The sequence below is a fragment of the Puma concolor genome, chromosome C2 (genome assembly GCF_028749965.1).
Source record: "Puma concolor isolate L17-30 chromosome C2, mPumCon1.1.hap2, whole genome shotgun sequence".
NCBI classification, from domain to species: Eukaryota; Metazoa; Chordata; class Mammalia; order Carnivora; family Felidae; genus Puma; species Puma concolor.
The window spans coordinates 36,546,440-36,569,624 of NC_141675.1; the positions used below are offsets into that span (position 1 = coordinate 36,546,440).

Consider the following 23,185-nt stretch of genomic DNA (forward strand, 5'->3'; position numbering starts at 1 on the left):
CGGCTCCAGGCTCTGAGCTGTCAGCACAGAGCCAGATGCAGGGCTCAAACTCACGAACGGTGAGATCATGACTTGAGCCCAAGTTGGATGCTTAACTGACTGAGCCACCCAGGAGCCCCTGAGCTGTACTTTTAATAACACTATAGGTATGTGAAGATATAAGCAGTATGATATATATTTTTAAATTCTTTAATAGAACTATTTATTTTCTGTTATTATGTCAGCTACGTATGTGCACCAAGAGGCACTTTGCTTTTTTATTTTGTTCTTTGAGAGAGATTGTCTCAGATAGAAGGAGTAACTCTTGGAAACTGTCCTTTCTAGATTTTTTTGATGTTATAGAATAATGAACTTGTATGCTGTTCAGCTGTCAAACTTAACTGTTCTTTGCTTGCTAATCAAAGCACTTAAAGCCAGTGAGCAAGTGGCTTTGAATTGTAACTTTGTCTTTTAACAGTAAAGCATCCAATTTAGTACTTTATTACTAGTAGTAGCAAATCACATTGGTGATACCTTGCAGCTGATCTTAACTCATTGGTCAGGTCACTGGATCAGAGGGACTCAGGACCAGTTAGAAGGCAAAAAGAAAGTGAAAGCCTGCTTTAAGGCACTTGAAGTGGGAATGGTCAGGGGAAGTGTGAGAGGAAGTTTGGAATGCAGAACCACAGAGACTTGAAGATAGCTGGATGTCAGAAAGCCTCTGTATGCCTTATACACTCTTCCAACTGATGATTGTTAGCCTTTAATATCTCATACAGAGGAGCTTCTTCACATGGTCTTTTTTTTTTTAATTGTGTATATTTAAGGTATACACCACAACATGATGATTTGATGTAAGTATACATAGTGAAATGATAACATCACATCTGATGCAGTTGCCATTTTTTGTATGTGAGACCATCTGAAATCCCTTAGCAAATTTCCAATATTCAGTACAGTAGTATTTTAATCATTATGTTGTACATTAGAACTTTAGACTTACTCATCCTACATAACTGCAATTTTGTACTGTTTGACTAATACCTTCCTATTTCTCACACCTCTTGCCTTTGTTAACTACCCTTCTGTGGTTTTTGACTTCTATGTTGTTTGACTTTTTTAGATTTTACATATAAATGAGGTCATGCAGTTTTTTTCTTTCTGTGCTGGTTTATTTCCCTAGTATAATGTCTTCCATGTTCATCCATGTTGCAAACGGCAGGATCTTATGCATGGCCTTCTTGATCTTGGAGTCATCGCAGCCTCACTACATTATACATTTCTATTTTGCAAGTTTTTTTCTTTATTTAGTTTTTAAATGTTTATTTTGAGAGAGAGTGCACACACATGAGCAGGAGAGAGGGACAGAGAAGAGAGAATCCTAAAGAGGCTTTGCATTGTCAGTGCAGAGCCCCATGTGGGGCTGCAGGGCTTGAACTCAGGAACTGTGAGATCAGGACCTGAGTCAAAATTGAGAGTCGGATGCTTACTGAGACACCCAGCTGACCCTATCTTGCTAAAATTTTAAAGCATTATATTGGCTGTACAAATTAATATTCATGAGGAGTTTGCTCATTATAAACGGTAAAAAATACATAAATCAGTATTCATTGCTAAGAAACTTTCTTTTTGGGAGACTAGAATAAAACAATTTTAAATGTTATTTTTATATAGAATATTTTAAAAATTATTTCTAGTCTTTTCCATTAATTGTTTTGTAACTTGGTTGGCGTAATAAAATGTGCTATCCAAATCTTACAAATTAATAAATGAGACAGTATATATTTAATATATTTTAGTTGTACTCACATTTAAGTTGTGAAGCTGAATATGCATGCATTGTCCCTGCCCTCCAGCTATTAAGTTAGCATGCTGCTTTAATCTTGCAGTAAATTGACCAGTGCATAAAAAATACCTCTACCCCCAAGCACTTAAGATGTGTAATAATAACAATACAGAAGAACAGATTCTTCTCCTTATATCCTTCCTGGTTAAGTTGCATCTAACTTAGTATAGAACAGCATGCTTCAAATTTATAGCAACCCATTAGTGGATTATGAAATCAATTTGGTTTATAACCAACATTTTTAAAAAAAGATAAAAATTCTGCAAAATGTGCATGGGGATATACTGCATCTTGATGTAAAATACTCCTTCTGGATTTAAGTTAGAGATTTGAAAGGAAAAGAGCTGAACTAAGACTCAGGAGATTTGGGTTGTTCTTTAATTGACTGTGAACGTGGAGCAACTAATTTTCCCTTGGAAGATTTTTGTTTCCTCATCTGCAGAATAAGGAAGTTGGGCCAAATACACTGTCTCCTACCTCTTAAATCCTGAGTTATCAAATGCTACAATGTTCATTCACTCATTCAGCATGAGTGCTTGCTATGTCACAGGCATTAGCAGAGATGTTGGGGTTATTGGTATTGGATATAAATTGCTGATTTCCTGATGCTTACATTGTAGCATCAGGGAACACAGCAGAAGGTAAAGTAAATAAAATATGTTAAGTGACAATATGGGCTGTAGAAAAGAGTAGTGCAGGGAAGGTGGATAAAGAGTCAGTGTAGGGGTTTGAGAGAGAGAGAGTGCAAGCAGGGGAGGGGCAGAGAGAGAGGGAGAAAGAATCCCAAGCAGGTTCTGCACTGACCACAGAGAGCCCAGTGTAGGGCCCGAACTCATGAACCGAACCGTGAGATTATGACCTGAGCTGAAGTTGGATGCTCAACCGGCTGAGCCACCCAGGCACCCCCAATGTGGGGGATTTTTTATATGGCGATCAGACAGGACATCACTGAGAAGTGACAACCAAGCAAAGATGAGGTGAGATAGTAGTAACCCATTCTCATATTTGAGGCAAAAATATGAAGATGAAACAGCAAGAACAGAGATCCTGAGGCAAGAGCATGGTTCATGTATTAAACTCTAATTAGAGCAGAAGCCAGTGGCTTAGACCAGGATGGACATGATGAGAAGTGGTCAAGATTCCCGATTTACTTAAAAAAATTTTTTTAATGTTTTTATTATTTATTTTTGAGAGCGTGAGAGAGAGCATGAGCAGGGGAGGGGCACAGAGAAAGGGGAGACACAGAATCTGAAGCAGCTCCAGGCTCTGAGCTGTCAGCACAGAGCCTGATGTGGGGCTTGAACTCAACCACCAGCTGTGAGATGTGACCTGAGCCAAAGTCAGCCACCTAACTGAGCCACCCAGCTGCCCCAAGATTCCAGATTTATTTTAGGGTACTGAGTCCAAGACACTTGCATACCATACACATCATTTTTTCATGGGGTCCAGTGAGTGGGTCCCAGAAACTTCAACCATATGCTCCAGTTAAAAACCCCTGCTGTTCCAAAAAAACAAATACTGCTAGAGTTTCGATTAAAATTATTTTAAAAATAAATGTATGCATATCGTGTTTTTTTAAGCTCCTTTAAGTTTTTTATTAATCAGCATTCCCCATCTCCCCTCCCTCCACATTTCCTTCCTAGTGGGAGCCTAGTATATGTCTTAGCTATGTGGAATTTTCTTCATACTTTCTGTTCTGGTAGATGAGGATTTAGTTATACCATTCTCTAATTCCCCTATCTTTCTATTCTCAGTAGATAGTTACATCACAGTTTTTTGGTTAAATCAATGGGCAGTGCTTACCTTATCATGACACTATAAATATTGGTGATAGTAGGGCTCAGTTATTGACCTTTTCTTTCTTGAATAACTTCATTTTTCCTCCCTTGGAGTTAATAATCGCTGCACATTTAAAATGCTTAGTGGGGCACCTGGGTGGGGTTAAATGTCCTATTTCGGCTCAGGTCATGATCTTATGGTTTGTGGGTTTGAGCCTTGCATCGGGCTGTGTGCTGATAGTTCAGAGCCTGGAGCCTGCGTTGTATTCTGTGTCTCCCTCCCTCTCTGCCTCATCCCTGCTTGCGTTCTGACTCTCTCTCTCAAAAATGAATAAATGGTAAAAAAAAATTTTAACAAAAAAATTAAAATGCTTAGTAATATGAGTACTTGAATATTTAGTTTTATATCATCAAATGTATTCATCTGTCAGTCTTTTTTTCCTGAAGTTCTTCATCCCTCTGAACTTTGTTACCCAAATCCTTTCTGGACTGGTTATTTTCTAATCCTGACATATCTTGGGATTCCTTTCTCCCTCTCCTGTGTTACTCATTCTGTTCCTAAATTCAATTCCCCAGCCCCCATTTTATTGAGATATAATTTGACGTAGAGCCTTGTATTGTTTTTAGGTATATTCCCTCCTCTTTTTTAGATTAAGCCCTTAACTCGCAGAACACATTCTTTAGTAGCTGTGTAAGAAAGGGTACAAGGTAGGAAAATTCTTAAATATTTCTTTGTATGTGAGTGTATTTATTCTTTCTGCTTGACAGGTTTGGTACAGAATTCTAGAATAAGTAATCTGCAGTTGTTGGGAATTCTATTTTTTTTTTTATGTTACCTTTTATTCTTTGTGGAAGTTGATAATATCTTTGTTCCCAGCATTTTATTTTATTTTTTAAAGTTTATTTATTTATCTTATTTTGAGAGACTTAGCAAGCAGGGGAGGGGCAGAGAGAGAGAGCATCTCAAGCAGGGTCCAAGCTGTCAGCACGGAGCTCAACACAGACCTTGAACTCAAATCGTGAGGTCTTGACCTGAGCTGAAGTCTGACACTTAACCGACTGAGCCACCCAGGCACCCCTTTGTTCCCAATATTTTAAAAGATTGTAGTAGTGCAACTTGGTGTGAGGTTTTTAAGTATCTATTGATTCTACCTGTGAAACCTGACCAGAGATTCTTTTAAGCTTTTTTTTAAAGTTTATTTATTTATTTTGAGAGAGAGAGACTATGAGCAGGGAAGGGGCAATGAGAGAGGGAAAGAGAGAATCTCAAACAAGATCCACACTGTCATCGTGAGTTCAACCTGGGGCTCCAGCCCGTGAACCTAGCAATCATGACCTGAGTCAAAACCAAGAGTTGGATGCTTAACTGACTGAGCCACCCAGGCACCCTGACCTCAGAGATTCCTAAATTCATGTTCTTTAGAGATTTAAGCTTCTGCCTGGGCGCATAGTTTTACTGGTAACATGGTGGTGAGTGGGAGGGGTAGATCCCACTACAGTATCCCAACTTCACTATATAGCCTATCAGCCAGCCCTTCTATTTTCAGTTCTTTGCCTTACTTCCATCTTGAGTACTTCATGCCCTTAATCTTTAGGCGTCTGAGATTCTGCAGGGCAAAACTGCTGCTTTCCTTTGGTATTTCCTTCTTTAAGCCTTTCTTCCTCTTTGTTAAGTCAGTTACCCCTTCCTACTTGTTTCATTGCTTGAAATCTTAGGTCTTGTTCATTTCTCCCCTGGTTCTCCGTCTTTGTAGCATATTTCTTTAGACAGTTGAGGTTTTTGACGTGGAGAAGAAATAGTCTATAGTTAATTCCTGTTGTCATAAGTAGAGATTTTATTTTTTTTAGCTTTTTTTAATGTTTATTTTTGAAAGAGAGAGAGAGAGAGACAGACAGAGTGTGAGTGGGGGAGGGGCAGAGAGAGAGAGGGGAAGACACAGAATCAGAAGCTCCGAGTGATCACAAAGCCCAATGCGGGGCTTGAACTCGTTAACGGCGAGATCATGACCTGAGCTAAAGCCAAACGCCAAACCTAATGAGCCACCCAGGCGCCCCTCGTAAGTAGAGATTTTAAGTGTTTATTGACTCCAAGAGTTTTTTTCTGCATCGATTTTAATTTCAGCTTGGATAATAATTTTAAATGACTTTAAGATAAAAACAGCATGAAAGATACTGGAGTGTCACCCCTGTGCTTGCATACCTGTTGCATTTTGTAACTTAAAACTGCTTCAGGACAACCTGAGTGCTTGTGTGAACACCTACTTACATCACTCCCTAGCTCTGTACAATTTAGATCCTCATTACTTGTTGAATTATGTTTTTAGGAATTACAGTATATATATATATATATCTTGTCTGTGGTCTGGCCTTAAAGTATTTGTAATAGTTTCTGTTACAGAATTTTAGGTATTACTATCAGTAATAGATGCTGATAACTTCAGTAGGTAATATTTTTTTAGTATTTTCTATGTGCCATGTGATGAAATACTGTACATGGGTTATATCATATATCATTTTTACAAGAAGACTGTTTTCGCCCAGTAAATTGTTTTTTGTGTGTATAATAGGTTTATTTTCTTGGAATCAGGAGTAGGGTAAGAATCATGGCCTATGTGCTACCTTGGCTTTTTTTAATTTATTTTAATTTTTAAAAAATACTTTATTTTTAAGTAATCTTTACACTCAGTGTGGGGCTTGAACCCATAACCTCGAGATCAAGAGTCACACACTCCACCGACTGAGCCAGCCAGGCACCCCTATATTTATTTATTTTAATTATAGAAGTAATTCATGTTCATTCTGAAACACAAGAATACATTTTATGTTTTACAGAATATAAAACCAAACCAATATGCATGATTATTAAAATTTGGGGCCTATTTCATTTTTATGTTCAATAAATTTACAAAGTAAATATACTAAGTAGTTAAAAAGAAAAAATCCAGGTAACTTCACGTTAAAAACAGCTATGATGTACTCTAACTAAACCACTATTGTAGTGTGAATACGGTGTTTTACTGCACAGGTTGTCTTCAGTTCTGCAGCATATACTATAGCATGTACTGTGATGATTCACATTTCTTGCCACTTAGCCCTCACCAATGAACAGAAACAAACTTGTGGCTTCTGTTTAAGATTTTGCTTCTGGTCTTTTACATAAAGTTGACCTTTGGGGCGCCTGGGTGGCTCAGTTGGTTGAGCGTTCAACTTCAGCTTGGGTCATGACCTCACGGTTTGTGAGTTTGATCCCCTCCTTGGGCTCTGTGCGGCCGGCTCAGAGCCTGGAGCCTTCTTCGGATTCTGTGTGTCCCTCTCTCTCTGCCTCTCCCCCAGGCATGCTTTGTCTGTCTGTCTGTCTCTCTCTCACTCTGAAAAATAAATAAACATTAAAAAAAAATTTTTTTAAGTTGACCTTTGATCAACATTGATATGAACTGCACAGGGTCCACTTGCAGATTTTTTGGGGATAACTACAGTACAGTACTGCAAATGTATTTTTCTTAATAACATTTTCTTTAGTTTTATTGTAAGAATACAGTATATAACACATACACAAAATATGTATTAATCAACTGTTTATGCTAGTGATAAGTCTTCCAGTCACCAGTAGGCTATTAGTAGTTAAGTTTTGAGGGAGTCAAAAGTTATGTCTGGATTTTTGACTGCATGGGGTGGGGGGGGTTGGTGCCCCTAACTCCCATGGTATTTTATGAGTCAACTATAATGAGGTTTTAAGCCTATTTCATAGCTGTTTAAAAATAATATCTGTTCCTTGTTTATTGAGTATAGAGTCTCCCTTGAGCTAGTTAATTTTGTTTCAGATCTCTTACAGCCCTACTATTTATCTAGTTGATGTGTTAATTTCTTACACCATAATTATGGTTTTGATCTTTTCTTTTTGGGGGTTTAATTTTTTAAATTTCCTATTTAAAGCTATAAGTGGAATTTTTAGGAGACATTAAGTTTATTATTAAGATTTTGACATAGTGTAATTGTATTCAATTGCAGGTAGTTCATATACTTAACGTTTTTTTTTTTTTTACTAGTTTTCACATATTCAGTTTTTTCATCAGATTTATCAAGGTATATATAATAAAACTCACCCTTTGTTAATTGCATAATTCAATGAGTTTTAGCAAATGTATAAGGTACTGTAACTACTGTAATCAAGCTATAGAACCTTTTTTAATCCCAAGAATTCCTCTGTGCCCTTTGCAGTCGGTTCTTCTCCCCTCCACTACCTCTTGGTAATCACTGATCTCATTTCTATTCTTCTAGTTTTGCCTTTTCCAAAAAGTTATAAAAAAGAAATGTCAAAAAATAAAAGCCTTTTGTCCCTGACTTTTTAAAGTTAGCATAATGGTTTTGAGATTGATCCATGTTGGTGCTTTTTATTGCAAGATAGTAATAATTCATTATACTGATACGCCATAACTTGTTTATCCTTCTTCAGTTGATAGACATACTGGTTTTTTCCAGTTTGGGGTTATTAAGAGTACAGCTACCATGGGGCTTCTGGCTGGTCAGTTGGGTAAGCATCTGACTCTTGATTTCTGCTCAGGTCATGATCCCATGGTGCGTGAGATTAAGCCCTACGTTGGGCTGCACACTGACAGTGCAGGGCCAGCCTTTAGTAATTTAGCCATTAATAAATAGATCTACATCTGTTATATGTCTATTGTATCTCATTGTGATTCTAATTTGCATTTCCCTGATAAATGATTTTGAAAAACCTTTGTATGTTTATTTGCATCGATCTGGTGAAGCGTCTTTTCCAGTCTTTTGAGTTGTTTTTATCATTGAGTTGTGTTTCTGAATATAAGCACTTTATCACATACGTGTTTTGCAAATACTTTTGCAAAATATTTGCAAAAGACAGACTGTTGCTTATCTTTTCATTTTTTCAATGTTTATGTATTTGTTTTTGAGAGAGAGCAAGAGCAAGTGGGGGAGGGACAAAGAAAGAGAGGGAAACAGAATCCCAAGCAGGCTCTGCCCTGCCAGCAGAGCCTGACATAGGGCTTAAACTCACGAACCCGCAAATTCACGAACCGTGAGATCATGACCTGAGTCAAAATCAAGAGGCTTATTAACTGACTGAGCCATCCAGTCATCCCTTGTCTGTTCATTTTCTTAACAGTTTCTTTAAAAGAGTGGGAATTTATAATTTTGGTAAAGTCCAGTTTATCCATCTTTTTCTTCTAAAAAAAATTTTTTTAACGTTTATTTTGGGAGAGAGACACAGAGCAGGAGTGGGGGAGGGGCAGAGAGAGGGGGAGATACAGAATCTGAAGCATGCTCTAGGCTCTGAGCTGTCAGCACAGCACAGAGCCATATGCAGGGCTTGAACCCACAAACTATAAGATCATGACCTGAGCCGAAGTCAGCCACTTAACCAACTGAGCCACCCAGGCGCCCCTATCAATTTTTTCTTTTATGATTTATGCTTTTTTGTTGTTATCTAAGAAACCTGTGCCTAGCCCAGAGTGAAAAGAATTTTTCTCCAAATGTTTTCTTCTGGAAGCTTTACAGTTCGATGTTTTACATCTAGGTCTATGATTCATTCTGAGTTAATTTTTTAAATATAGTATGAGGTAAGAGTCCAATTTTATTTTACATATGGATGTTCTCAAATTTTTAAGTTGTTGTATTTTTCACTTTTATCTCATAAAATTTGTTCTGGTTTTATTTCCTTGATGGCATGTACTATTACATCAATATATAATACCATATTTTCTTAAATTTTATTTGTAGTGATATTATTGCCATGCCTCTATTTTTTATTATGTGTTATATATATGTATGTGTGAGTGTGTGTGTATATGTATATATATGTATAGATGGATGTAAATAAACATACAAAGGCTTTTCAGAGTCATTTATCAGGGAAATGTGAATTAAAATCACCATGAAAAAAAATATATATATATATGAAAATAAATATATATATATTTAATTCTAGAGGTAGAATTGTTTAGTGTATTTCTGTGGTGGGCTGCTTTTCTTTTTCTTCCTTTAATGCCCATTTTGGAGGTCCAGGTTACCTCTGATTTGGTCTGCTTTTCTCTTTGACTGTGGTAAGAGCTCTCCTGAGTGATTCTCATCTGGTTAAAAGCAATTCTCAGGGTTTCACTAAGTACTTATTAATGCTTTAATTATGTCCCACTCTTCCACTTAAAAAGAATAATTATTCAGCCTATCTCAAATTCCTTTTAAAAGTTTAAATGATGTCATTTGTTAAGAGCTTTATTATTTATCCAGTTTTTATGTTTAAATTAGATTCTTATAGGTAAGCCTGCCTACCTGGTACAGATTTCTACATGTGGGCCTAATATTACTGATTTTGAGATTCACATGTAATTTTTTTTGTAGATAAGACACTTCTGAATATTTGAATATTTAAAATAGGAAATGTATGATTAACCATCAATGGTTAATTTTTATTGCTCTGAAGACAATTTCTCCGAAGTTTTGAAAGATAGGATAGGAGTTTGAGAGAGAATACTCAAATAGTGATCTAGGTTTCAACAGAGCCACGAGTAATATTTGGGCAAGGAGCACCAAAGAAACCCTTAGAAAAGTATTTCAAACTATGATGTGACTTACCAGTAAAATTTAGTAACAATATCCACCATTGGGAGTCTTCTTTAATTATTTTTGCTAGGTAAATATTAAGTTCAGTTCTTTTTCTTTTTTTTTTTTTTTAAGTTTATTTTTGAGAGAGAGCACGCACATGCGCATGAGTAGGACAAGGGCAGAGGGATGGAGAAAGAATCCCAAGCAGGCTACGCACTGTCCGTGCAGAGCCCCATGTGGGGTTCTATCCATGAGAGGCTTGAACTTAGGAACCATAAGGTCATGACCTGAGCCAAAATCAGGAGTCGGACACTTACCTGACTGAGCCACCCAAGTGCCCCTAACTCAGTTCTTTTTAGCTACTAATGGTGTTTATATGCAGTCAAATAAATGAAACATTAAAATAGTTTAATCTTCTAAAATAAAAAATCGTACATTTTAGTGCCTTGATGAAGCCCCCAGTTGCCCACTCATTTTACAGTCTAAATGTGTGTACTAAGTAGATTTGTTCTTTTCATTTTTTCCCAGATGTGGTGGTACAGTAGGAGCTATTCTGACATGTCCACTGGAAGTTGTAAAAACACGGCTGCAATCATCTTCTGTGACGCTTTACATCTCTGAAGTTCAGTTGAACACCATGGCTGGAGCCAGTGTCAACCGAGTAGTGTCTCCTGGACCTCTCCATTGCCTAAAGTGAGAGCACAGTATTCGTGAATCTGTTTTTTTTAGTCTGTTTACCTTAGTGATGCCCCTGTGTTTTGTTCATTTATATTCTGCCACATTTAAAAAGGTTTTTTACAAACTTAATAACAGAGTTACTCAATTACATTCGTCAGAAATGATCATCCCTAATGGAGAAGAATAGTTAGTTGGATAATATAAAATGTAATATTATTTCCAAATCATGTGTATTTGGAATATTTTTCTACATTTATCCTGGATTTATTTTCTAAAGCTATTATAGGTATTCTATTTTGGATTATTTATTTATCTTTGAAATGTGATAGTGTTAAATGCTAACTCTTTGTGTATGTGCTTTTAATTTTCCAAGTACTGACATACTGACACAAGTAAGTACATCCAATTAATGGCAGTCTGTGATTTTTCTATAACCTAAACATAACTGAGATTTAAAGCAGAATTCTGCTGATTTTAACAGACCGTTCACTGTTTGCTTGAAATTTTTTGGTGGTTTGAAAAAGATTTGTTTTTACGTTTTACCATACTTCATTATGTTGCAAATTAGATTTGAAATTTCAAAACTACTGAAATTAGGTTTTACGTGTTCAGACTTAGGTATGTAACTCGTATCTGCCTTATCAGGTCACTTGGGACATGATCTGTTTGAACTTAGTTCAGTAGTGTTTATTTTGTGGTAGCAAATAAACTCATACTGTGTGTTTACCGTGGTTACCAAAGGATTTCATCAGTCTTTTCTTTTTAAACTTACCTAAGTACGTGGATAGGTAGAATAAAATTGTACCTACCAATTAATGAAAGTTATAAATATCTGATGAGTAATAGTATTATCAATCCTGATTAGTAATATCTTGATTAAAAATAGAATATTTTATCTACTAATAATAGGTTATTTAAATATCATGATTTTGCCTTTATTACCATTGATTATCTCTCCTAAACTTCTTCCTTTGACCTTCGTAACAGTACTGTATTTTTTGTCTTCTTTTTCAGTGGTTTTGCTTTCTCTGATTTTCCTCAGCATTAGGAATCCGTCTCTGCTTCATTTTAATTTCTGTTTTTCAGGCCCTCTTATAAGAGCTAATTTAACATGTTTCACCTATCCTCAGTGTTGAGGTGACTTCCAAGTCTGCATTCTCTGCCTTAACATCTCTTTACTCTCATTCCCATTGTTTCCCTGTTTAGGCTCTGTCCCAGTCAGTCTGATTCATGGCTGCTTTTTTTTTCCTAACATCTTTATTTGAGGAATAATTCACATACCATAAAATTCACCCATTTTTTAATATATTGACAGAGTTGTGCAACTATCATCACCTTCTAAATTTTGAACGTTTTCATCATTCATCACCAAAAGAAAGCCTTATCTTGTTAGCAGTCACTTCTCATTTTCCCTCTCTTCTCTCCCCCTATCCTCTATCCCTAGGCAACTCCTAACCTACTTTCTGTCACTGTACATTTGCTTTATCTACTCATTAGTTGATAGACATTAGGTTGTATCCACTTTGGGGGTATTATGAATAGAGCTATTACAGACATACACATTTTTATTTTGGGGGGATATACTAGGAGTGGAATTGGTGGGTCATATGATGACTTTATGTTTCACATTTTGAGGAACTGTCACACAGTTTTCCAGAGTGGCTGTATCATTTTACATTCCCCCCACCAGTGAGTGAGATTTTCAATTTCTGCATTGTTTTACTGTCTTTTTTTATTAAAACCATCCTAGTGAGTGAAGTGTTTCATTGCTTCTTAACCAGCAACTTTAGGGATCCCCTGCTGGGCTCCCTTAGTTTCCTAGGTAGTTCATGGATGAACTTCAAGAGCTCAATAAATTACATGAAATTGTTTGCAAAATTGTGAGTGTTAGCAAATGTGTATTTTTTTAAAAGAACATTTACTACCTTCCTTAATTTCTCAAGGGGATTTATGATACAGAAAGGGCTAACAAGCATTTAATCTTGAAAATGTGCTCTATAATTTGTTATTTTTAACTCTGCTTCTGTCTAATCTAGTTTTATCAAAAGGGGTTCCATATCACCTGTGTCAGTCGTCTGAAGGCATGGTAAAATGCAAATTACTGAGCATTGTCCTATACCTATTGAATCAGAATACTTGGAGGGTGAGATCAGAGCAATTTGTGTGTTTTGGGGGGGTTTGTGGGTGGTTTTTTTAGTTGTTTTTTTTTTTTTTAATTTCAAGTTAGTTAACATATTGTGTAATAATGATTTCAGGAATAAAATTTAGTGATTCATCACTTATGTATAACACCCATGCTGAAATTGGCATTTTAAAAAACACTCCATCAGTAATCAATATTAAGATTTATCAAGTGCTTACTGGGAGCCAGGTGCTCTTTTAAGCACTTCATATATTAATTTACTTATTCCTCACAGTAACCCAAAAAAAGAGTACTGTTTTTCTTTGTTTACTGCTGCTGTAAATAAAGATAAAAGACATTACTTTATGTTCTTATAACTAGTCATTTACCAAAACTGGGCTTCATATTAAGAAGTCTGGCCCCATAATTCAGGCCTTTATTGAACCATTATGCTCAGCTGCCTTTTAAGAAATTATTCTTCTGTGTATAGGTGGTTGAGAACCACTGCCCTAGCCTATTAACTCTAAGTTAAAATAAGTTAAAATAGCTATTCTCTTTGTTTCTTCTCACTTTCAAAACTTAATACCTCACCCTCAGAAAGGCTTCCTCTTCCTTTCCCTGCTGGGCATATTAATCTAGCTTGTATAGCATTTGCTTATTAATATAGTCTGTTGAATGGTTTCAGTATAATTCTTTTTTCCACAACTGGTTATCAAATTTCTCAGTGGCAGGTTCCTTACCTTCTTTCTATCTACTTTGCTCAGTTTTTATACAGTAAGTATTCAATATAGTAAATGTTAAATGAATAGAGAGAGAAATGGTAACAGGCTAACCATTTTAGTACCCTAAAGGAGGTTAGGGTGACAAATTTTGACAGCATTTCACAGGAATGGTTGTATGAGATAATGTTGCAGTACTGAGAGAATTGTCTGATACCAAGAAAGGACCCCAAATACTAGATGGGGAGCTGCATTTCTAATTGGGAATTGAATTTGCTGGTAAAGATGGTAAAATGGAGGATATCGAAGATCATAGTAGCATGATCATATTAAAATAAATGTAGAAATTATACTGTAGTCTTTAAAAGTTTTAGGAAAGAATCTGATTGGAGTTCTTTTTACTATCATTTATCAGTCTGTGCTGTGTCAGGAAAAACAGATGTTCACAAGTAAGAAAAACTGACCAGAAAAGCACAACATCATAGTAGAAACGTATGGGTTTAAAAGTCTAAGTTTGCTATACAGATAAAGTACTAGACTTTGAAAGACATTTCCTTTCTAAATAACATTTTTCTCTTTCAGGGTGATCTTGGAAAAAGAGGGGCCTCGTTCCTTGTTCAGAGGATTAGGCCCCAATTTAGTGGGGGTGGCCCCTTCCAGGTAAAGAATTTTTTTAAGTTAAGCAAAATTGTGGCAGTCTTTCTTGTTTCAAGCTTAATGACAGAAGATGCTGAAGAGAAGTCAAGGTGGTAAGGATAAAGCACTAGGGTGTAAAGAACAGACATCTGTAACCATCCAAAAAGATGGGCAGTTTGCACCATGTGGAGGTCATTGGGAAGCAGTTTTTGTACCAAGTTTCAAAAGGCAAAAACCAAACTAAAGGAACCAGCAGTGAGAAGAATACCTAGAACTCTAAAACTAACCCTATTTTTTGGATTCGAGGACAAGCTAAACAGGTAGAATGGTTTCATTGCCTATTAAAGAAACCAAAAAGGCCTTAATACATTAGTCATTTTTCTCTGCGGTCCTTTTGTCTTAGACTTTCTTCTTCCATGAAAGAATACTGTAGAGTTCACATTCAGAATGAAAATGCAATCTAGCTCTCTGTATCCCATGTACTAAGTCCATGTCTTATTATTTATTGGGTTTCAGGTTTTTATGGGCTCTTTTCTCTCTTAAAAAACTATACTAAAAATTTTACCCTTACTGTAGAAATTTAAAAAAATGTATAGCATAAAGCTTGACATTCCATCTTAAACATATCACCTCTTGTGCTGTATGCCTTCCTGCAGACACTTACTCTTCTCTTTTTTTTTTAAATTTTTTTTTTTTTCAACGTTTATTTATTTTTGGGACAGAGAGAGACAGAGCATGAACGGGCGAGGGGCAGAGAGAGAGGGAGAAACAGAATCGGAAACAGGCTCCAGGCTCTGAGCCATCAGCCCAGAGCCCGACGCAGGGCTCGAACTCACGGACCGTGAGATCGTGACCTGGTTGAAGTCGGACGCTTAACCGACTGCGCCACCCAGGCGCCCCTACTCTTCTCTTTACAATAACTATTGTTAAAACAGTTTGGTGTATAGTCTTCTGTTAATTTTTCTGGCTTATCGTGTATGTAAAATGTATAATATGTATACTTATCACCATTTACATTAATTTTTTTCTTTTATAAATTTACTTAAATTCAAGTTGGTTAACATACAGTATAGTATTGGTTTCAGGAGTAGAACCCAGTGATTCATCACTTAGGTACAACACCCGGTACTCATCCCAACAAGTGCCCTCCTTTTTTTTTTTTTTAATTTTTTTTTGAGTATTTATTTTTGAGAGAGACAGAGACAGAATGTGAGTGGGTTAGGGGCAGAGAGAGATGGAGACACAGAATCCAAAGCAGGCTCTAGGCTCCAAGCTGTCAGCACAGAGCCCGACATGGGGCTCCAACTCACAAGCTGTGAGATCATGACCTAAGCCAGAGTCGGACGCTCAACCAGTTGAGCCACCCAGGTGCCCCAAGTGCCCTCCTTAATGCTCATCACGAGTCTAGCCCATCTCCCCCACCCACCTCCCCTCCAGCAACCCTCAGTTTGTTCTGCATTTAAGAGTCTCTTATGGTTTGCCTCCCTCTCTGTTTTTGTCTTATTTTTCTTTCCCTTCCTCTGTGTTCATCTATATTAATTTAATCGTATTAAAAGTAGTTCACGAAATTTGCCTTGAAGCTTTTTCCATTGGAAATCATGTAGGTTTTTTTTTTTTAATTGCATAGTATGGCTATTCTGTCATTAATAAAGTATTCCCTTACTGATAAAACTTTTAGATTTATCAGATTTCCACATTTTTTTCTGTTAAACAGTGGTTTTGTCAACATAGCTGTACTTTTATCTTTGAGTATCTAAGCAAGTGTATTTCTTTATGATATTTACTTAAAAGTTAAAATTTCTATATAAAAGAACATAGGCCTATTGTAAATTAATATTGTTCAACTGCCTTCTAAAAAGCTATCTCATATTTTTATTCTCAAGTAGTGAATTAGTTGCTCATTATCCATATACTGCTCATGTTGGCAACTATTCATGTCTTTTAATACTTGCTAAAGAGACCAAACGTGATTTTCACTGTTTTGATATACATTTGTTTAATTTTTGGTATAGTCACACCACCATTCTTATAATTATTTGCCATTTGTATATCACTTCCATGAATTACCTGTATATATTCTTTGCCTGTCTTCTCATTAAGAGGTCTTTTTTCTTTTTTCTTATTCATTTCTAGGAATGCATTGTATATACCTCTTCACAATTCATCATCATTAAATGTATTTTTTTTCTTACTCCTAAAGTAGAATGTTTTTGTTTTGTTTTTGAGAGAGAGAGCACAAGTGGGGGAGACAGGGAGAGAGGGCATCTTAGACTGGCTTGATCCCATGACTCTGGGATCATGACCTGAGCTAAAATCATGAGTCAGACGCTCAACTGATGGAGCCACCCAGGCACCTCAGCATGTTTCATTTTAAATTATATTAATTTCCATTTTTCTTCAGCACATTTAAAAAGGCACAACAGTGAGACTCTGGCTCTTGTACTTGTTTGCATATTATGTTCCTTATTAGACAGATAATCAGGATTGTTGGGAAATAATAGGATATTTGATGCAGCAAGCAGGTAATTCAGAGCCTGGAAAGCAAAACAATGAGGAAGTAGTTGAGATGCATAAAGTCACAGTCAATAAGTTAATGGGAAATATTTACAGATTTAATGAAATGTTTACAAACATTAAAAAATATGACATGATAGGGCTGATTTCTTTGGAATTGTGTCTATTTAAGGATACTGTGAACTACTCTGTGTATAATGTAGATTAGAATATACCACAGTATCTCAAATTTGTTTAATATATTTTGATTAATTGGGTCAGTTCTACAACCCTCTCCTCACTTAAAAAATGTTATATATATATGATGTATCTTAATAGTTTATATTAATATAAACTAATTATATTAATCACATATTTAACAATATTTTTTTAAGTGCTCATGCCATATTTACTTAACTCAAGTGTCTTTAATTAAGCTTTACCATTACATAAGCCTTCCAGCCTTACGTGTTTTCCCAATATCAAAATCTTCTACAACTACTTTTTATTTCAGTTGCTGTGAAAGTATTGGGGCTGGGTAGTGAGTGTCTTTTTGTTAGAGGATGATTTGCATTTGATTAACTTTACATCAAAGTTTGTCTTTTTCTTTCTTTCTTTTTTTTTTTTTAATTTTATTTTGAGAGAGAGAGAGCATGCAAGTGGGGGAGGGACAGAGAGAATCCCAAGCAGGCTCTGTACCACTGGTATGGAGCCTGATGTGGGGCTCGAACCCATGGACTGAGATCATGACCTGAGCCGAAACCAAGAGTTGGACACTTAACCAACTGAGCCACCAGGCGCCCCAGAAGTTTGTCTTTTTCTTAATGAGTCATTGTAAGAAGTACTTCAGGATCTTTACGGAAAAAATACAGAAATTATAGAAATAATATAGAAATTAACCTGAGGTTATGTGAGACTTGGCTAAGACTTTGTTTTTAGATTTCTCTAAAATTATAAAGATTAATTTACTTGTCATTTAAATCTTATGAATTTAAGCAACATGCTTGTTGATAAAATTTAAATCTTTATTTTAGAGCAATATACTTTGCTGCTTATTCAAACTGCAAGGAAAAGTTGAATGATATATTTGATCCGGATTCTACCCAGGTACACATGATTTCTGCTGCAATGGCAGGTATGAATATCTAATATTAAAAGGCAAAAAAGTTTCCAAAAGCTAGAGACTTAATACTGAATTACGATGAATTTACATTGTACATTTGTACTTTTAAGACAATGTTCTCTTCATTGATTAGCATCTACAAGCATAATTCTTAAATTTATTAGTATATAGTAAATTTCATCAGGAGGTATACGTAAAATCTGATACCAGTTGGCATTTTTGTAATTAGGTTTGTGATAGCATACAGGTAATATAATATTTACATTGTCTTGTGTAGTCCACTATATATTTAGTGATCATTTTTAACAGTTTAAAGAATCCAACCATAATTACATATAAATAAGTTATGGAGCTGTAATTTACTCTTCTCTCCTCAATTTCTGTTAGTGCCTTTTCCCTTTTTGCTGCATGTTTTGGCTTCTGTCTGAAATGTGCCGGCAGTTCTTGGTAAAGTATTCATTTTGTCCTGTGCTCAAATGCTGAAGTTTTTGTGATGTATTATTGATAACTAAGAGTCACTAATTTATGTATTTTGAAATATATGTTTAGCACTCCATATAAATCACACTAGATAGCACTTGAAATTTAGGCAACGGCTATGTGTACATGCCTGCTGTAGAAATGTTTTCCAGGGACTCTTCTATCATTATTATTGGGTATATATGATTCTGAATCAAAGCAGCTAGTTCTGGGCCTCTGCACTGCCTTAAAGATAAACTAGGAGATTGATTTGACTAGTCTGGTTTTGGAATCATTTGTTGCAATGCGTGTTAGACAAAGCCACGACCTTTGTTTGGTTCATTCTCTGCAGTTTTCTGAGATTCATTGCGTATTTAACCATACCTCATGTTTCCAAATTATACTATGACTTTATTAAGCAGATTATGACTACTTTCATCAACTGTTGAGCAGTAAATGGAGTGTCAATTACGTGTTTAATGAGTGCTTTAAACTGTTAACCATTTTCTGTTTAGAAATAAATTGGATCAATTTGAACCACATACTTTAACAAACTAAGTGTAAGTTGGAGATAACTAATTTCTGAAAGGTCAATAGCCGTAATAATCTACCATATACTTTACAATTATTCTCAAGTCTTTTTATACTCGGTAATTGTTGACTGACTTGTTGAAGTTTTAAAGCTGGAAGGAAAAACCTTAGAGGTCAAGGTAGTAAACTACTCTTATTTACCCATGAGGAGAGATCTTGGGCAAGTTACACAGTTTGTATGAACCTCTCTTACCTTATCCTAGGGATGTAGATTGCGCTACAAAGATTTGGATTTTGAGAATTAGTTCTTTAATACCATAGAGATCATCTAGTTACAACCAGAATTTTTTTTAATGTACTTTTTTATAGATGTTGAATATGAATAGAAATGATTTTCCCTCTACAAATTTGAGTGGTATAAGGTAAAAGTTAGTGGCTAATTTCAAATTATATAACCACTGTATTAGGATCTTTAAGAATGTATTTCTGGATTACCAGTGTTTATGTTTTTGTTTTTTAAACCCAGAAAATTATTAAAGAAATGTTAATCTTTCTTTTTTTTGTTTTGTTTTGGAAGACTTGAAGTCAAGAAAGTAGATGAGTGGTCATTTTTATTTGAGGATAGTTGTTATATATTCAGTGGTGCAAATTTAGGGTTTCAGAATATCTTGATTCCCAATGGAACATCTTTTTTCATTAGGATAGCTCATCAGAATTTATTACTATTTTTGTATCATGTTGCAAAGAATTTCAGTGGAATTGTCATTTTGTACTTTTTTCTCAAATGTGTACAAATGTCAACTCATAGTTTTATATCTATACGTTGATATGATTTTCCAACTTGAATTCCTTGAGTTTTTGTAAATTGATGGTCCTATCGTTCAGAGATTATTACACTATATACTTATTGTGTAATTTGCAAATACTTCTTCCATTTGTTTACAGTTACATTTTTCTGAGAATTGTGCTTTCAGAGCTTCCTCGCACTATTCATGAGCATTAACACTTAGCTTCGCAGTTTTTATACATAACTACATGGTTGGTGAAACTGAATGGTCCCTGTGCAGACTCATTAAGGGAGCCTTTTGCCCCCTTCATTCTTGAAATAATCTAGACCAGATTGCTCTGGTTTTTCCTCAGCATTACTTTTAGAAGTCTTCTAAATATGAATTGGGGGTACAAAGTGCTTAGAGGCAGTCATGTGAAAAATTGTTTTTTAACTGGCTATTAAAAAAAATGCTAACCTTGTCATGTTAGTATCAAAAAGTGCATTAAAATAGACTGTAATGATATTGCCTGCAAGATTTTGCCACATCAAACAAAACATTAAGGATTTACTAGTAGACCTTGTATGTAATTTTTATTCCAGGTAGCCTGTTGATTTTGTATTTTATCCTCATGAACTCAAGTGTTCAGATAGTAAAACTTTTTTCTCAAAATGACAGTTAATTTAAGGTGGATCTTATTCTGGCTTTAGTGTTTCAAGAGAAGACTATAGGAATTTATAAACCTAAATCTGGAGGTATAAATTAAAAAATTATTTCCAATTGGAAGGTTATTTAATCAAATTAAGTATTGTTGAGTCTTTATGTTTTACCTGTTTTTTTTCCCTTCCCTACATGTAACCTTTATCAGATTGAGAGTATTTATTTCGTTGAGGTTATTTGTATGTTTTTGTTTAAATGAACTTGCTTATCTAACTATGCATATCCCTAGACACAAATATGCATACAAAAAACAGTATTGTTTCTTTATAGTGATTCCTAATTTTCAAAAGTTTTTATCTGGAATATATATGCTTTTCTATACAACATTACAGATTTAAATGAAAAGAATTCTGATTTTTATTGGATTAGATATTCAAACATTATCACTATATTTTTAAAATACTAGTAATATAATCATTTGTCATTTATAGACTACCTTATGGGTCTTATTTGCTTTTATTTAGCATTCACTGTTATTTTTCAAGATACATCTTTCTGTCTGACTTAGTTTATTATTAAAGATTAAGTTTTACTCATTACAAAGAAATTTTGTCTTGCCTATATAAAATATATTTTTTAATATTTTTCCATGGCAGTTTATTCAGCCAAATGGATATTTAGACAGATGTTTTGTGTGTTTGTATGTAAACATTCTTCCTGTTTTTTGTTTTGTAGAACACAAGAAATTAAATATAAAATAATCCAAAATATTCCATAAAAATGGATGTGCAATATTATTGGCCATAGTGCAAAGGTGAAAGGTATTATTCTAGCAACATATGCTTTATTTTATTTTAAAAAATTATAAATTATTACAAAATGTTACTTGAATATTCTGGGTTCTTTTTTAAGATTTACTAAGCAAAAAGGATTTACTAAGTAAGCTGATGGTTAAAGTATAGAAAATTGTGATTTCACCTCTGATGGTAGATAACTATGATTAGAAAATGGGATATGATAATCCCTTCTAAATATTTTCTTAGATTCCCCATTGACAAGGTTAGCATTTTTTTTCTTTAAGGCAAAATTCATCTTTTAGGTAAGTATTTGGACTCTGAAACTGCTGCAGATGGCAGAATTTTCAGTACTCGGTGCATTTTTTTAAAAAAATTTATGGCCCATTCTGATATTCCTTTTTGTTTTTTAACTTAAAATTTTCAAAAAAGTTAGATCTCACAGTAAATATTTCTGAAATCCTTCCAATGGGATTCATTTTGTACACATGTTTCTGATGAGGTCACTGCTTGTTGTTATGATACAGAAAAGCCTGTGTCTATTTTAGGCATTTACTGTACATTTCTCCCGAGAAAAGAGTGAGATCGTGTCATCTCATGCTCCCCATCCGCAGGTCACTTCCTGTAGAAATATGGACTAACTTAAACCTCGTGAGTACTGATCTGAGCATCTCTTGCAGCCTCTAGTTTTAAGAAACACACCCTGGGAATTTATGATAGCTATGGAATTAATAGAAGGCGGGAAGAACTTTTATTTCCTGAATTTGTGTGTGCGTTCTGAGTATTTTATAAAACTTTAATTCTGATCCCTTTATACTATTCCTTCTAGAAGGAAGAATGGGGTAATTTTTCAGTCATCTTGTAATAAAAGCCTGGGGTCTTCAGCTTGGCCATAATAGCCTTGACCTCCAAAGAATTTGATGACAGTATTTAAGATAAACATAGTTGTAAAGGTATACCATCCTACAGCTTTCAGGAAAAATAATAGTTCTCTTTGCTTAGCATAACATATTTTAAAAGTCTAATACAGTGCTCTCTATTCTCTTGTCTGTTGATACTTACTAGCTTTCTACTTCCTTGCAAAAATAATCTATCTACATTACTTTCCAATAAATGCAGGTTAAGAATATGTGGGATCTAAGCTGTTTTAGTTTTAATTGGGTTTTTTTTTCTTATAATTTTAATGTATTTTTCTTAGAAGGTTAGGTGGGCTTTGTTCTTACAGAACTTGATGAAATAAAAAGTACAGAAAATGCAATACTACAGGTATCACTCACTTAATGAAATAGACATTTTCAGCAAGTTTCCTATAAGCAGGATTTCTCTTAATCTGGTTTACATTATCAAATGGAGTGTTAGATGAAGCAGAACTCTAAAAGTTGCATTTTGAAAATTTTAAACATTTTTCTAATAACATTCTAACTGTACTACTGTACATACTAACTATAACAGTATGGCCATTACATTGCCACTTTGCTTTAACGGACTAGAGCAATATTAATTCTTATTATCTTACAAGTAGATCCTTCAGATACCTCTTAATGTTTAACAGGTACTCAGAATATTAATATGAACTAGCATATTACCAAAATTTCACAAAATTTAAATGCCAAAATAAAAAGCTACAGTAAATATCTAAACTTCAGGGATTATTCCCAGTACCTTTGTCTTAGAAGTAGGAAGATCTGTTTAGCTTTGGCTGTTGGCGAACTTCAAATTGCCCTACCATGTATAATTCTAAGTTGGTGACAGATTTTTGTTTCTTCCCACTTCTTTCATTTCTTGAATTAATAGACTATGTTTTTATAGATTTAATTAGCCTAATATCTAGTTAGTTTAATAAAGTGTGGTTAAGAGAATGTAATAGCATCAAATTCCAGGACTAGAATTTTAACTATGGTAAGGCCAATAGCTAAAAAGCTGTGCATTATGCCTAGATTCTGTCTAATGGTTCGCCAGCATTTAGGCTAGTGTCTTTATTAAGATCTGGCTTTTTACTGGGGGACTTGAGCCAGAACAACTCT

At 34.9% G+C, this 23,185-nt stretch overlaps 1 protein-coding gene across 1 annotated transcript in view; it reads left to right on the forward strand.

Moving 5' to 3' along the window:
- SLC25A36 (solute carrier family 25 member 36) overlaps positions 1 to 23,185 on the forward strand; it is a 39,169-nt gene that overhangs the window by 3,268 nt on the left and 12,716 nt on the right. The window contains exons 2-4 of the mRNA XM_086674408.1: positions 10,708 to 10,872; positions 14,281 to 14,358; positions 17,862 to 17,962. Coding sequence (XP_086530534.1) covers positions 10,708 to 10,872; positions 14,281 to 14,358; positions 17,862 to 17,962 — 344 coding nt within the window. The remainder of the gene's footprint in view (positions 1 to 10,707; positions 10,873 to 14,280; positions 14,359 to 17,861; positions 17,963 to 23,185) is intronic.